Genomic DNA, 18,000 nt, shown 5'->3' with positions numbered 1-18,000 from the left:
TCTTGTGACCGAGCGTTCGTGCAGTGTTCGCCTAAAATACTTTGTCATAAGAAAAACAATAGACGACAGCCGTCTGAACATTACTTTCTTTATTCTCCGTCACACATGTAAATCACCAACCTGAAAAACCCCAAAACCCGCGACACTCCAAACAACCAAACAACAAGTGCGCATGTTCCAACCTATCTACGGCAAGCCCCGAGGGGAAAAATACATTGCAAACATACATAACGAGCGCCAGTGCGTACCAAATGAATACATTATGCAAGATCAAATAAAGTCTGTTACACTCTTAACTGAAATATTAACTTAAAGACAACAACTTAGAAAGACTGAACACAAACAAAATGCCCCCATAAAGAAAATTCAATTCTGCAAATTACAAACTGCATGTAGTAAAATATGCAGCCGAGAACGATTCACACAGCGTTTGACTCGTGCGGCTGAGCCTCTCCCGGCAGAGTTCAAGCATCTGTGGAATCGTTCTGGCCATCTTGCTTTCAGTCCGCAATTAGCTTTTTTTTCTTTCTTCATTACAGTTAAAGTAACCTCTGCTTTTCGCTAGTCCCTCACAAGTTTCTCACTTCAAACTTTCTTTCTTCTGCTCCGTTATGCACAGCGCGCGCGGCCCCCGCACTGCTTCTGCTCTAATGCGATTATTAATGCTAAATATTTATAGTCCAGTGCGACTTATAGGCCTATATGTTATTTTCCTCTTCATGACGCATTTTTTGACTGATGCGACTTATACTCCGGAGCGACTTATAGTCTGATGCGGTAAGCATTGCAATACTTGCATTTTGCCCTGTCACTCTCAATTTTAAAGTGCTCCCATGCTGTACTTTTCTTTGACCACTTCATGTTAGAAAACTGGTCATGACTTCTTGTGGATATTACAAATGTCTGGGAGCGCTCTGGCAGTCTCTAGTGGTGCAAAAATATATTACAACTAAATTAAAAGCACGCCATTGACGCCACTTAACCGAGCAAAATGTTTTACTCGGTTACGCAATTTTTAACGGTTAATCGGTTAACCATGGACACCCCTAATGATGGTATTCAGGAAAACATCACGTGGTTGTGTGTTGTTGTTTAAATGTATCATATGTTATACATATAAAAACTTCACATTTTAAATGTTTACCGCAATTTCTCAGTGTGAGCAGCTCTCATTTGATTTCTCCTCAAGATGCGCGAGTGTCAACAGCGTGTTGTTACCGTCAGTTCATTAAACATTTTTTTGTAATTGCCATTTTAATCAGTCTCTTGTCTGTCGGGCAAGTAAAATTATTTAACTTATTGTCCCTTCAAGAAATCCACTTGTCGTGGACAAACGTTAATGTCGAGACAGTAATGTAATCAAACTCTTAATTTAAAATAAATAAAATGTAGCCACAAGAAACAAAACAGTCCATTGGTTGAACATATAGGCTGCGTCCGAAATCACATACTATGTGAGTAGGTACTATATACGTACTTCACGACCGTTAAAAAAGTACGTTCTATATAGTATGAATACGGGTAGTGTGAATGGAGCCGGACATACTACATGCGCCATGATGAAATTGTCACGTGATAGGCGCTGTCATGACAGCGCAGAGATTTAGAGCATTTTCCTCCGACTGCACACTTTCGCGAGCGATGTTTTTAGATATGCTTCGCTTTTATCTGCATTTTTACATCGTTCGAGCTCACAATCCAAAGGAGGCGTCGTTCAACTACTCGCAGGTCACGCCTACGTCGAGAGCTTGTGCGGAATTGCTCAAATAATGCAAGTATTATAATTTATTTGGCTTTTAAATATTACCTCAGAAAAAAATGTGTGTGCATGTCTCTATTATTGGAGCTACAGTGGTCCCTAGAGGTGACACCCACCAACCACTGGCACAATGGCTTAGGCTGAGTGTGACTTTGTGTGCCAAACATTTGAAATTCTAGCTACATATCACATATTTGAGCTTCATGTTTTACAAATTTTTTACTTCAAGTGGAAATCCCAAAAATACAGAGAGCGGCGTAAAGTCCTCATCTTGTACACGCTTTAAAAGAAACATATTACGTTTCATCCACAAAAAGATGAAACGTTATTTAATTATTTTAAAGTGATGCCCTATAAATGAGATTGCTAGTATCAAAGTCCCTTTAGATCTTTTTGAAACCTGTGAAAGTTACCTTACCGAAGCTGCTGAAGTTAATTTTCTTTCCTCGTGATGACACTATAATAAAAAACATTAATACCTTTCCTTTTGTTGGTGTTTTACGCTCTGTTATGCCAAAGTTATGTGAGTTTATTTTAAGGTTTGTATCCTACGTATCCATTTAAAAGTTAAATACACAAAAATAAAGCAAATACATTTTAATGGTGTCTGGAGTGTGTTTTTTTTTCTCTCTCTACAGTGCAGCACTCGTATTCAGAGCTAGACAGCATATTTTTCAGATACACCTGCAATTAGCTTGTTTCAAAAACCATCAAAACAGACAGAACGCTTTTTAAAAAAACACTCAAGGCCATATATTAAGAACTTTACAACTGACAATCTAGCTACTGTAAATCCCTAGGAATTAATTGTTTTGTAATATAACTTGCTAAAACAGCATGACAGTGAATTTACAAACAAATGAAAAGAGACACTGTATCATTTGATTTCTTCATTAACATCATTTTTTAGCAATTATTTCTAGTAGCCGAAGGAATCTTTTCTTTCTCTCACTTCTCGGTTAAAACACGGGTGTACTCATCAGCCCCTGCAAAATCAACACAGATTTTAACATGTGATGAACCATGGTCAATCTATTAATGCTAACATGGACAAGCTGAAGTAACTTAAACTTGTTAACAGTAGTTTGCTATGTAACCAACAAAATTTTGATAATATCAACACTGGTAAAGGAGAAATACATAGTTACACAACTTCAGTAAATTAAAACAATCTAATTAAACTGCTAAACAACGAACATGTCTTTGTTTAATGAAAACAGTGCTAACAGTAGCTGATTTACATTAGCTCGGTCTAATAATGATAAAACTATAATTTTTCTGAATTGGCTGGAAAAGGACACCCTTACTTAACAAAAATTTAAACTTCTAACAAGACAGTCATTTACTTATGTGATGTTAAACGAATACAATTTAACCACAAATAAACAAAAAGTTGTTTCTAAAGTACTTACACTTGAAAACAGCTGCATCTCCGTTTTCCGCCATTTTCAAATATAACGACAACTCCTCTCTCCCGTGGCATCATGGGATATTAAAGTGTCCATCGTATGCGCACTTCAGAATCTCGCCGGAAGTAGTAGGCCATCCGGGTACTTTTTGCATTCTGTTTTTCGAATTCTATGAATTCGGACATACTACTCTGCTCACGCACTGTTTTTCGCCTACTATATAGTATGGAAGTACGCGATTTTGGACGCAGCCATAGAGTAGAAATGGATCCTGCAAAGTTGCTGGGCTGTATTGTCCACTCCTTTAGTTTTGCTGAGCTGCAGGAATTTAGCGTGCTCCTTAACATGGTGTTTCTGGATGTGCTTGATTAAATTGGTAGTATTGCCGACAGACAAACTAGTTTGGCATGGCAAGCGTGAAATATCTCCACATAACCTAATCTCTGGCTTGCTGTATATTGTTTCTAGCAACACACGACACGTGAAGCTGACGAATGACGTAGGTTCTGCTGCAACGAGAGAAAAAAAAAGAAGAAAAAAAACACCACAAACATTATTTTGTCAGTATCGCGGCCCATATCCGATCCTAATATCGGATCGATGCACCCCTACTTGGGTGTGCTATTTAACTCATTTTATTTATTTGTTTTTATTTTAGTTAAAAATCTACTCTTGATTATTTTAATTAATACATTCGTTTAAATTAGCTTAATACTTATTTATTTTAAATTCCAATTTGCTAAAATTGACTGCCTCCTGGGTGAATAATGTATCAAAATCAGTGCTCTTAGTAGTTTAATAATAAATAATTGCAATTTTTTTATTAATTCTTAAAAACATTTTTTTTAAGTTTTTACTTAATATTTTTAAGTATCATCCAAAATAAAAGTTTGTGTGTACTGTGAATAATTATATGCACATATATATATATATATATATATATATATATATATATATATATATATATATATATATATATATATATATATATATATATATATGCATGTATAGATTTTAGGGGGAAAAAAATAAATAAAATATTTATATATAAGATAAATTATATAAATGTAAATACAGTATATACATGCAACATTTCTTAAATATATACATGAATGATTTATAAGTACACACATTTATTAATGTAAAAACAATCTTTTAATCTTTTAAATGTGATTGCCCAGCACAAATTTTGGATGTTGTCCATTCAGTGTTAATGCATTAATTCTCCTTTTGACGAAAAAAAACGGTCGATGATTTATGAGTTCTATACAAAGATTTCTATACGAGATTTGATTTATTAAATCAATGTCAAAATCGGTTTCATCATATATGTGAGCAAAAACGTGCTGTCATTCTTTTTCTGATCAGTTATAGAAATCACACAACTCAATGATTCACTTTAGTCAAATTCATTCTTGTTTTATGATATTAAACTTTATTTAATTCAATAATTTAACAGCTGTAGTTACCTCATATGAGTTATCGTTTCTGTATGGTAGGCTATAGCAGCTGACTGTAAGAGAGTAACCGTTCTGAAGTACTTCCTGGAAGCTCTGTGTGGGCAGGAAGAGCCACTGCTGGCTTTTAAGGGAGGAAAGTACATTTCCATGGCAACACCTTTTACAGCCAGCGTAAATGCCGAGAACAAGGTGCAAATGCAAGAACAGGTACAGCAAACCTCTCATTTCCAGTATAAATAAAAGGGTATTTCATCTGTTTTGTTTTGCTTTTCCCTGAATCGTCAACAATCTTTTTCCAGTAACCCACCCACAGAGAATTGTGTGCGGTTAGCTATCTGTGCAATGCACTGCTAATTCCACTTTTTTTTCAGGAGGATGATGTCATTGTGGAGGAATCATCTCTCTCAGCATCAGACGGGGATGAGATTGAAGGAGACGGAAGTGAGGATGATATCAGAGAGCTGAGGGCACGGCGCCACGCTCTCACACACAAGCTGGCACAGCAGCAGAAACGCAGGGACAAGATACAGGTAAGGTGCCATCTTCCTTATGTCTACTTCTGTCTACTTCTAATGTTAGTGTTTCTTGCACCAGAATAAATAAAGCTAATGAATGAGCACTGACAAAGTGTCTTTTTCTGTCTCCCAGGCTGTTCTGCAGATGGGTGGGCAGTTGGAGATTGAGATCAAGCCATTCTATCTGGTTCCTGACACAAATGGCTTCATAGATCATCTGGAGGGCCTGAGGAAGCTTTTGGCCTGTGGGACGTACATTCTGGTTGTGCCTCTCATCGGTAAGACTCTCTTTGATAGTTAAAATGCATGAAAATGTTTCACTCTTCCTTTCTGTCTAATGTTTCTGTGTGTCTTTGTGACAGTGATCACAGAATTGGACGGTCTGGCTAAAGGGCAGGACAGTCGTGAGGGGATCAGTAATGGTGCCCATGCCCGACAGGTGCAGGAGAGAGCCAGAGCAGCGGTCATGTTTCTAGAAAAAGCCTTTGAGTCTAGAGATCCCTGCATCAGAGCGCTCACCAGCAGAGGAAACACACTGGAGTCCATTGCCTTCCGCAGTGAGGACACCTCTGGACAAAGGGTTTGTGTGGCGTTAATCTACAGAGGTTTATGCTGTTTCACACTTGGTTCAAACCTCAGTTATATTCAGTTCCTCTCTTTCCATAGTATTTAGTTTTTTATCTTAAAGGAAGTGTATGTAAGATTGTGGCCGAAACTGGTACTGCAATCACTGTCAATAGAGCTGTCAACGAATATTCTAAATTCGAATATATATTCGAATAGTTTTTTAAAAAACAAATTTCAAAGGTGAAAATTAATATTCAAATTTAAAAAACAAAAAAAAACGGGGGGAAAAATGCACACGCATGGGGGTTCAGGGACAGGTCACAGGAGTCGCACTGTCACTGTTGAAAGTTGACGCGTCTTGCATGGAAGATGGCAGAAAGTGCAGAGCCCAACTTGACCGCAGCAGAGAAAGCGATTTTAATCCTCCAAAATCTAAAAAGCCACGTCTGGAAGTACTTTGGATTTTGATTGGTAGGAGGTAAAATTGTTAAGCCGCGAGATAAAGTTGTATGCAAGCTATGTAAGATACAGTTAGCATACCATGCCTAATTTTATTTACCATTAAACAAAAACAATAAAGTGCTACTGTACTGACTGAAGAGATATTGCATGAATAAAGGATAAATGCACTGCTTTCACTGGTGTGATTTCATGTCAAGGTAATGTTCCATGTTTAGCACAGCTGAATGAATGAAGACTGCTATATTTGGGACAAGAGTCGCGAGTCTCGCGACCTTAAATTGCTTGCACAAAACTCTTGATCAGCACTCAAAGTTTGTTCATTTAAAACATTATGTGACTATGGCGAGGGCGAGCGGACGAGAGAGAAAGAGAGAGCTCTGATTTACTTGTTTTTGTATAAGTGATACGTTGTAGAGCCCTGCACGGGACTGTTTTCTTCATCCCGCCTGCACCCGCCGAATTTCTGACCATTACCGCCCGCTCCCGCAACGTACGTGTTACACTCCCGCCCGCTCCTGCAATATGTATGTCCACTCCCGCCCGCACCCGCAAAACTCTGAGAATTTATTCCCGCACAATAATAGAGATGCATTGATTTTGTGTCTTCTCCCGTCCCGCAGGAACGTATTTGTATTGATATTATTAAAGAGATTCATGGGGTTGTTTGTTTCGTTTCCCTGGCCTGCATGTAAAAAAAAAAAAAAAAGACACAACACAATACATTCAAATATAATTTTGTTTTTTTTTATCAAAAACTTTGCACATTAAAATAGACTGCTTTGCAAAAAAATATATACATATGATAAACTAGGCTACATGAAAACTTCGATCGCCCCTGGACTGTGCTGTAAATACCTTGTTTGAGGTTCTTTTCTACATCATCTATTGACATCTCCATCATGGCGCTAGGCAACCATTTCTCATTAATGCAATTATCTAATCAACATGGCAGTTGCTTCAATGCATTTAGGGGTGTGGTCCTGGTCAAGAAAATCTCCTGACCTGAATTCCAAACTGAATGTCAGAATTGGAAAGAAATGTGATTTAAGGTGATCATGGCATGATTGTTGATGTCAGACGGGCCATTCTGAGTATTTCAGAATCTGCTCAGTTACTGGGATTTTCATGCACAACTATTTCTAGATTGTGAATGAAAGAATGGTTGTGTATGAAAGAATGGTGTGAAAAAGCAAAAACATCCAGTATGCGGCAGTCCTGTAGGCGAAAATGCTTTGTTGATGCAGAGGAGAATGGGCCTACTGATTCAAGCTGATAGAAGAGCAACTTTGACTGAAATAATAGTTTGTTACAACCGAGGTACGCAGCAAAGCATTTGTGAAGCCACAACACGCACAACCTTGAGGTGGTGATGTAATGGTGTGGGGGATGTTTTCTTGGCACACTTTAGGCCCCTTATTGCCAATTGGGCATTGTTTAAATGCCACGGCCTACCTGAGCATTGTTTCTGACCATGTCCATTCCTTTATGACCACCATGTACCCATTCTCTAATGGCTAATGGCTACTTCCAGCAGGATGAAGCACCATGTAACAAAGCTCTAATCATTACAAATGGGTTTCTTGAACATGAGAATGAGTTCACTGTACTAAAATGGCAAATATTGCAACCAAATTTTATTTGGCTGTACAGTCGTTCTGGAGAAAATGTTATCAGCTCATTTCAGTTTATCATATAGCGACAATGTGAGCAGATCAGTGATAATGTTGATACAGTTAATTTAGTAATTATATTATTATATTATATTATATTATATTATATTATATTATATTTAATTTTATTTGGATATTTAGTTGAAAACATAAGTTGAAATTTTAGTGTCCCCAACTGAGCAAACCAAAAGTGCGCACCCTTCGCTTTGGGACACAGCTATAGTCTTAGTGCCTCCAGCTGGTAGCAGGAAGTGTGTCAAATACAAATGACTGACAAATTCTTCCTATTTTATATACTTAGAGCACTGTGGGTAATATTCATTTGTTTTCCTAAAGCCATAGGGTGGTGATGGCAGTTCGAGGGCCCTTTCATCGTTGCTAATTTTATATTATAAGATGTAATAGCACCCCTAATGTGTGAAAACAGTGAAAACGTGTGAAGTCGTCAATGGTGGGGGAAGAATTAAAACGTACTCTTAACAGTGGTCTTCAGGGAACGTAACACTCAGGCCCGGTTCTGTTGTTTAGAAAGCGTTTTCACGTTAACCTGCAACTTTAGTGTGAAAAAAAGAGGTTCATTTTAAAGTTCGTAAATACACATGGGAATATAAAGTCTATTTTAAAGCCACCCGCTCATTCTGTCCTTCTTTCCCCAGGGCAACAATGATGATGTCATCCTGTCTTGCTGTCTGCACTACTGTCAGGACAAAGCCAAGGACTTCATGCCTGTGGAGAGAAGTCAGTTCACTTAATTTTAGGGGACCTTCACACAGGATGGGCTTTTACATTCAATCTACATTTGCTTTTAATTATTGGTCTATTTACACATTTTAGAGCATCTCACTTCATATTCATATTGCGATAATAACCAGCTGAATGTACATTATCCTTATTATCCATATTACATGACATTATTACATTACATCATCATTATTATTATTATTATTACATATTACATTATATCCATCTTTAATGAACGTATACAGAGTTGAGTGAGAAATCGTGTGTTACAATGAATTTGGTCCATGCAGCTCTTAAAGGGCCAGACTTATTATTCTGTGTGATTTTAATGTTATTCAAACAACAAAAGAAAATAGAAAATCACCACATGATTGACTTTAAATTAAATATTTACTAAGAATCAGTGTAAAGTTAATTAACAGATTATGCAGAAGATGCATTTTTTTAATATATTTGATTATTTAATTTCTTTATTATTATTATTATTCTTTGTTATTCTTTTTATATATATATATATATATATATATATATATATATATATATATATATATATATATATATATATATATATATATATATATATATATTATATAATATAATATTATATTGTAATATTGTTAGGGATGCCACAATACTTAATTTAATATTGAACCGTTCGGTACGGCATTCACGGTTCAGTACGCGCTGGTGAATTTTTCTTTGGTTTTGCATTTAATTAATTACTTTCATTTTTCTTTGTTTGAAATATTTCTCTCAGTTTATTTCACCTCTTTTTGAGTGTGCCTGTGAGTCTACGTGCTGATATGAGCAAATATACAATCATATGCACTAAAGTTATGGGGTGTTTAGACGCGTTTTAAAGCCTTGCCGGTTAAACATTTAATTTGTTTTGCATCGAAGTGTGCACACTAAACGTCTGTCAAACACACGTGATTACTGGACTGCACTAATACTAACACACAAGGTTAACATATAAACACAGTTTATATGAACTGTGTCTAAAGTGAAAGTAAAATCCTGTGCATCAGTATATGAGATGTGACCATAGGGATGTAATCAGGTCTTCAATTGACAACAGCGCAGCCTAAAGGGACAGTTCACCTCTAAAATTGTTATTAAAAAAAGACCTTTTAATCAACGTTGTATATTGAAAACTATATAGTTTTAATTTTAGCCTACATTTATTCATTCCATTTCATACTTAAATGATACTGTACATATCTGAGCTGCCACTGTAAATCTCTCTCTCTCTCTCTCTCTCTCTCTCTCTCTCTCTCTCTCTCTCTCTCTCTCTCTCTCTCTCTCTCTCTCTCTCTCTCTCTCTCTCTCTCTATATATATATATATATAGTTCATTGCACACAAACTGAATTATTTCAGGTCTTTGATTGTTTTAATACGGATGATTTAGGCATACAGCTCATGAAAACCCAAAATTCCTATCTCAAAAAATTAGCATATCATGAAAAGGTTCTCTAAACGAGCTATTACCCTAATCATCGGAATCAACTACTTAACTCTAAACACCTGCAAAAGATTTCTGAGGCTTTTAAAAACTCCCAGCCTGGTTCATTTCTCAAAACCGCAATCATGGGTAAGACTGCCGACCCGACCCTGTCCAGAAGGCCATCATTGACACCCTCAAGCGTGAGGGTAAGACACAGAAATAAATTTCTGAACGAATAGGCTGTTCCCAGAGTTCTATATCGAGGCACCTCAGTGGGAAGTCTGTGGGAAGGAAAAAGTGTGGGAAAAAACGCTGCACAACGCGAAGAGTTGACAGGACCCTGAGGAAGATTGTGGAGAAGCACCGATTCCAGATCTTGGGGGACCTGCGGAAGCAGTGGACTGAGTCTGGAGTAGAAACATCCAGAGCCACCGTGCACAGGCGTGTGCAGTAAATGAGCTACAGGTGCCGCATTCCCCAGGTCAAGCCACTTTGGGCTACAGAGAAGCAGCACTGGACTGTTGCTCAGTGGTCCAAAGTACTTTTTTCAGATGAAAGCAAATTTTGCATGTCATTTGGAAATCAAGGTGCCAGAGTCTGGAGGAAGACTGGGGAGAAGGAAATGCCAAATTGCCTGAAGTCCAGTGTCAAGTACCCACAGTCAGTGATTGTCTGGGGTGCCATGTCAGCTGCTGGTGTTGGTCCACTGTGTTTTATCAAGGGCAGGGTCAATGCAGCTAGCTGTCTGGAGATTTTGGAGCACTTCATGCTTCCATCTGCTGAAAAGCTTTATGGAGATGATTTCATTTTTCAGCACGGCCTGGCACCTGCTCACAGTGCCAAAACCACTGGTAAATGGTTTACTGACCATGGTATTACTGTGCTCAATTGGCCTGCCAACTCCTGAACCCCATAGAGAATCTGTGGGATATTGTGAAGAGAAAGTTGAGAGACGCAAGACCCAACACTCTGGATGAGTTTAAGGCCGCTATCGAAGCATCCTGGGCCTCCATAACACCTCAGCAGTGCCACTGGCTCATTGCCTCCATGCCACGCCGCATTGAAGCAGTCATTTCTGCAAAAGGTTTCCTGACCAAGTATTGAGTGCATAACTCAACAGAATTATTTGAAGGTTGACTTTTTTTGTATCAAAAACACTTCTTTTATTGGTCGGATGAAATATGCTAATTTTTTTATATTTTGGGGTTTTCATGAGCTGTATGCCAAAATCATCAGTATTAAAACAATAAAATACCTGAAATATTTCAGTTGGTGTGCAATGAATCTAATATATGAAAGATTAATTTTTATCATTACATTATGGAAAATAATGAACTTTTATCACATATGCAAATTTTAAAATAAATTAATTCGCTTTGCAAGTGATTTAGTGATTCTGCGTTTCCTATTCAAGGTTTTTTTTTATTTTATTTTTTTATTATTATTGAATAAAGTAATTGTTTATAGGTCTTAAATTTAATTCATAATGGTCTTAAAAAGGTCATAAAAAGTCTTAATTTGACTTGGTTAAACCTGCAGATACTCTATCTATCTATCTATCTATCTATCTATCTATCTATCTATCTATCTATCTATCTATCTATCTATCTATCTATCTATCTATCTATCTATCTATCTATCTATCTATCTATCTATCTATCTATCTATCTATCTATCTATCTATCTATCTATATTGTATGGTACACTGGGAATGTGTACAAGGGTTTTTTAAGTAAAGTTTTAAGTTTAAATAAGGGTTTTCAAGTCTTTTAAGTAAAATAAAGAGTATTGCAATAAAAACATTTTCTACTTAACCTTTTTCTGTTCCTGTCACCTAAGAATAGAATAGCAAAAAAAAAAAAAAAAAAAAACAGAACCAGAAAACCGTGGTTAAAAACAAGGTATGTATTGAACCGTGGACTAACTGTGTTGTTGCATCCCTAATATATATAATATGTGTATATAAACAGTCAGGAAAATAAGTATTTGAACACCCTGCTATTTTGCAAGTTCTCCCACTTAGAAATCATGGAGGGGTCTGAAATTATCATTGTAGGTGCATGTCCACTGTGAGAGACATATCTTTAAAAAAATCCAGAAATCACAATGTATGATTTTTTTTAACCATTTATTTGTATGATACAGCTGCAAATAAGTATTTGAACACCTGAGAAAATCATCTGACCACATGTCTTTTTTCCATGACTCCTCTGGATCATCCAAATGGTCATTGACAAACTAAAGACGGGCCTGGACATGTGCTGGTTTAAGCAGGGGAAACTTCCCTGCCATGCATAATTTCAAACCATGACGTGTTAGTGTATTACCAACAGTAAACTTGGAAACGGTGGTCCCAGCTCTTTTCTGGTCATTGACCAGCTCCTCCCGTGTAGTTCTGGGCTGATTTCTCACCTTTCTTAGGATCATTGTCTATATCCTGATTATTATAGTCACAAGGTGAGATCTTGCATGGAGTCCCAGTCCGAGGGAGATTGACAGTCATGTTTAGCTTCATTTTCTAATGATTTCTCCAACAGTAGACCTTTTTTCACCGAGCTGCTTGGCAATTTCCCCGTAGCCCTTTCCAGCCTTGTGGAAGTATACAATTTTGTCTCTAGTTTATTTGGGTAGCTCTTTGTTCTTGGCCATGTTAGTAGTTGGATTCTTACTTATTGTATGTGGTGGACAGGTGTCTTTATGCAGCTAACGACTTCAAACAGTTGCATCTTATTTAGGATAATACATGGAGTAGAGGTGGACATTTTAAAGGCAGACTAACAGGTCTTTGAGGGTCAGAATTCTAGCTGATAACAGGTGTTCAAATAGTAATTTGCAGCTGTATCATACAAATAAATAGCTAAAAAATCATACATTGCGATTTCTGGATAATTTTTTAGGATATGTATGTTGGGCAACACTACATTAGTGCTGGCCAACGGTTAAAATGTTTACTCGAGATTAATCGCATAAGTTTTCTGCCATTAATCGCAGAATACGCACAATTCAATAATGAATACAAAAGTAGTGTATTGCATACTTTTATTTTAAGTGTTGCTATATGAACAAAAATGCAATAACATGATTTGCAAACACTTAAAACAAATAAGGTGATTTTTACAGCAGTTAAAAATCACCTTATTTGTAACAGTTTGTAACATTTCTTGTAAATATCAACTTAAACATTCATTTAATCAAATTAAATATAAAACCAAAACTATTTGCCACTGCCAGGGCATTAACGTTTTGTTTGGTTTGGTATTTTTTTTAAAAAAACTGGCTATGTCTAGAGCCTCAATCATAACTTTTTTTTTTTTTTTTTTTTTTTTTTTTTTTGGTATACATGTATTGATTCTGAAGCAATATTCTCATTAGTGTTCTATCAGCTTTTACATAGACCTACTTAAATCTGCATATTTATAATATTCACTCCATGGTGTCATTTAATTTTATGAAGGCCATTTTTTTAAATCTTATTAAATGTATGCATCATCTTTCATGTTAAATTCTTACATTTGATTAATAAATTCAGTTATAATAGTAAAGAAAAAAAAAACTATAGCGCTGTTACCAATCAAATTAAATAATTTAAACTGCAAAAATACAGCTGCAATAAATAATGTTATAAGATTGATGTTCTAAATAAAAACATGCAATCATACTTTTAAACATGAAACTAAACTGCCAATAGGGGGCAGCAAGTGATCATCTTAATGAGTGAGTCATTGAGTCATTTATTCAAATGATTCATTCAAAACGGTGAATCATTCAATAACAAAACACCAAGCTGAGTGTTGCTTTGACAAAAAAACGGGTGAAATAGAACAAAAAAAGTTTTTGGAGTCTGAAATGTAAGTAACTTAATATTAATTAGGCTACTTGTTTATAGACATGTGCCGGTTTTCGATAATGCGATTTATCACGATAATGAATATGCACGATATTGTTATCGTGGGCACTTTAAAATATCGTAAATAATAATTTATTAACAATTTATAATTTTTTTATAATGCACTCAAGAATACTTTGCCCATTAACCGTATAAATGCTCAACACTGCTGTATTCTGCGTCAAAGAGAAGCGCTCAGATATAAACAAGCCCAACCTGCGTTTGCACCATAGACTGTAAAAAAAATATGGACGTAGTGTCCGTGACGTCACCCATAGGATTCCGATAAGCCGTTCTGAAGCTTAAAGTACGGTCGAGCTGGGCGTTGCCATCTTGTGAGCGAGTCATCGTATGTCACTCACGGATAACAAAAAATGGGCAAAAAGGGGGGATGTGCGCGGAGCTGAGGTGACGCAATAACTATAGACAGCGGATAAATGGCTATCCACTTGTAACCACGCCCTTAATTATGCAGAACCTTAAGGCTTTATATAACGTAAACGAATGAGTTATAAAAAAATTCACCCCCCTCAGAGTTGTCATGAAGATCAAAATTAGCCTTATAAGCCAAAACCACAATTTGTACCAGGCTGTAAACATGTTTTTTTCTGCTTTAAAGTTGAGAATTTTAACATGGGGCTCAATGAGATTCTGCTCCCTTCTGGAGCCTGTCCCTAGTGGCCAGTTGAGGAATTGCAGTTTACATTACTTCCGTATTGGCTTCAAGAGAGATCGCGGGAGGTTGCCGCTTGGTTTGCACATGACTGAACCAGAGAAGGAGACGCGCTGCTGAAGTGCCGCTCAGTGACAGCAGAGGGCGCTGATGAACTGCAGAATGCAACCGGTTACCCCGGAAACCAGCAAACAAACAAAAAACGTGTGTAGTTTTTAAAACAGCCATTCGTTTTTGTAATCTCAGTGTTGTTCATCACAGCACCAAATACTTAATACTTAAAGACTTAATAGGCTATTTATTTTCAAACTTAAACATTTTCATGTTTTAATCTGGACTAGGCTACAACATGCCCTAATAATTAGAACTGTTCTGATTATTTGTTATTGTTCAGTAAAACTTTGAGACATACGACTTCATTAGTTAACATGTTAATTCATTATTACCAAACTGACAATGAAAAATACTTATAAAGAATTAATCATTCTAAGTAATATTAATTTCTTAGTTACTGTTTAATGACATCAAAATCAAAATAACTTTTTTAATGGACCTAAGATAAAACTAACAATGATCAGTATTTCTTAACTAACATTACGAAAAACATTATACTTTCTGTACCAAATGTAGCTATTGCTCAATCTTAGTTAATGCATTAAATAATGAGCCCTTATTGTAATTTGTAAGCCTACCTGTTGTTCTTTATAGCCTAATTCTTTTGCAATTTAATCTTGAAAATTGTACTTTTACAGCTCTGAAAAATATCAAGAGACCACTTAACATTGATTTCTCAATGAGGGGTCTCTTAATTTTTTTTCCAGAGCTGTATATATTTTTGCTGTATATTTTTTGGTGCATTATTGTATTTAAACATTCAGTTATTTTTGTTCTTACAAAAATATTTCTTAAAGCTGTTATGCTATGGCAACACTTTTTTGCAACTTATTTCAATATCGTGATAATATCGTATATCGTGATAAAACGTAATCAATTAATCGCAACATGAAAAATTGATATCGGCACATGCCTACTTGTTTATTAAACAACATCATTCATGCTACACAATTCACGATTGTAAAGTCGACTTATGTTTTTAACAATATCCTAAATCATAAATATCAACAACTACAAAAAAAAACTCAGTTTTACCCCAGTATGTTTCTTCGGTGAGTTTATATTGCTGCTCACTTGTTTTTATTTATCCACGAATGTCTCTCACAAAGAGACAGGCAGCGCGAGCCTCAACTTACCAGATGCAGAGATACACTCCATCATCAATCGCTGTTTACATTGAATATAATAAAAACAAAAATCTGAATCGTTCTACCGTTTCTGGATATTTTAATATTTTATTTGTCCTAGATAAAGAAGCCCTTGGCTTACAAACAGCCCTGCAGGCTATTCTCCTGTGACCAATGATTTGTCTGTATGTGTATTCAGAGGCAGTGAGCAACGGGCTTTCAATATAATCATAAATAACTACGTTAATGCGCGATCAAATAAATTGTGTGTGTGTGTATATATATATATAGTGTATATATCTGTCCATCTTGTTTTAGCTTGCTCGTTTGTCTAGCCTCAATTCAAAACTGATAGAAATTGTTCTTTGCGTAAGCTTTAATTGGCTAATAAAATTCCGTTTGAGAATTTCGGAATAACTGATCTCAGGAATGTCACAACCAACCAATCAGAATAAAGCATTTTAGAAAGCGAGTAATAAACCATATGGAAAGACTGAAAAACATCTCTTTATGTAACGCAAGAATACTTCCTGTGCAAATGCTCTTAATCTGAGTAGTCTTCAGTGTCTTTATTTTTTTAATTTTTCTTTCCTGACTGACTAGTTTTGTATTCTCCACCAGATGGGGCGGTGCGGTTGCGCAGGGAGGTGGTCTTGCTCACGGACGATCGTAACCTACGAGTCAAAGCTCTCACACACAATGTCCCGGTCCGAGACATCCCCGCATTCCTGATCTGGGCTAAAGTAGGCTGAAATGCAGACCTGACCTGTTGCTTTACAAACCAATCATCCTCCACTTAAACAGTTGGAGATGAGAAAATGATGTCACAGAGAGAGGATGAATATAAAGGGGAAAGATACTACAAGTTTTTGTCGAACCGGCAAAAAAAGTGGTGACACATCAAAAGCTACTTTAACAAGAAAGAATTGAGGATTTCCCCCTTAAAACATAGCGTGCATAGACAACCGCTTACTTCGGAGGTGGAAATAGATGCGATTGGAGGGTGTTGAAAGCAGTTTAAGGGGGGTTGATTTGAAGCGCAGAAATGCCATACTAAGAGAACGCAAGCGAGGTGTATGTGTGTGAGCAAGAGAAACCAGCGTCAGCTGCTCTGCTGTTTAGTGTCAGCTTGTAGTGTTTGTGTGGAGTCATGCAGGCAGATGAGCTCATTCTAGCGCTTCTGTCGCTCAAGGGGCCTGTGATGAGGTGAGCACTCCAGTAGGGGGCGGCGTGAGGCGGTCCCACGTTCCTGCTCTGTGGCCCGAGAGGCCCTGTTTGCGTTTTCATTGCTTCGGTGCATGCTTGGTTTGCTCTAAGCATGATTGTTTTAAAGCTCTTATTATTTTATCGGTACTTTCGTATTTAAGTTTGCAATGCATTTTTTATTTCAGTTTTGACCGTGTCAGGTTCTTGTTTTCATTTAGGTCACATGGTTTTGTCGTAATACACTCGTAACTGCCAATTTTCTGTAGAAGCTTTGTGAAAGCATCTTTGTGCATCAAGTCTGAATTCAAATCAGAAATTGAATTTTGGATTGTAACATCTGTATTCCTGTGTCAAGTAAATACTGATGTAATGAATCTGTCACCACAGATTTTAATACAAACTTATCCATTCTGCTTGTTTGGGGAAAATTAGGCTTTCTATTGCTGAAAATGATTCACAATGTGTATCTGTCTCTAAATTAATGGAAAATAAAATCTGAAATTTTTAGGTAGAGCAAACAGAACTTAACTCTTGTGGGTTATTTTATTTGCTGTCATGACCATAAAGGGGGAAAAATGGATGCTGGTTAGTTGAAACAAACTATATTGTTCACACTTTAGAGTCTTAGAAATGTTTGTTTTTTTCTTTGGACATTTTATGTGCATTGTTTTCTTGCCTGTATTTAAGTGGGTCGTCTATGTTTCTCTTTAGTGCGATTCATTTTTTCCCCCAAAGCTGAAGTATCAGTTTTAATGGAAGCTGGCATGTCATTGTGTTAGAGCCTGTTTGTTCTAATGGTCAACTGTCATCCTCACCTTTCTGTTCTGTGGTAACAAAAAAGCCATGTTGGGCAGCATCTGAATTATTTACCTCTGATTACAAGTCTTCCTGAGTTGTTTTTAATGTTGTGGATTTTCATTAAAATTTGAGTTAATCATTTGTGTCATCTGTCACTGTCATGTCAC

The 18,000-nt window shown here is 36.5% G+C and overlaps 1 protein-coding gene across 2 annotated transcripts in view; it reads left to right on the top strand.

Annotated features, from left to right (window-relative positions):
* The window catches only part of smg6 (SMG6 nonsense mediated mRNA decay factor), a 77,623-nt gene extending 59,635 nt beyond the window's left edge, over nt 1-17,988 (top strand). For both annotated transcript variants that reach the window (XM_067432743.1, XM_067432744.1), the window contains 6 exons: nt 4,668-4,835; nt 5,000-5,158; nt 5,277-5,421; nt 5,506-5,723; nt 8,499-8,580; nt 16,451-17,988. In XM_067432743.1, the coding sequence (XP_067288844.1) occupies nt 4,668-4,835; nt 5,000-5,158; nt 5,277-5,421; nt 5,506-5,723; nt 8,499-8,580; nt 16,451-16,581 (903 nt within the window). In that variant the 3' untranslated portion in view covers nt 16,582-17,988. The remainder of the gene's footprint in view (nt 1-4,667; nt 4,836-4,999; nt 5,159-5,276; nt 5,422-5,505; nt 5,724-8,498; nt 8,581-16,450) is intronic.
* Nucleotides 17,989-18,000: the final 12 nt, after the last annotated feature.

This window comes from Pseudorasbora parva, chromosome 23, assembly GCF_024679245.1.
Source record: "Pseudorasbora parva isolate DD20220531a chromosome 23, ASM2467924v1, whole genome shotgun sequence".
Classification (NCBI taxonomy): Eukaryota; Metazoa; Chordata; class Actinopteri; order Cypriniformes; family Gobionidae; genus Pseudorasbora; species Pseudorasbora parva.
Note: the sequence above shows the minus strand (reverse complement) of the source record. Positions and strands in the feature narration are given on the sequence as shown.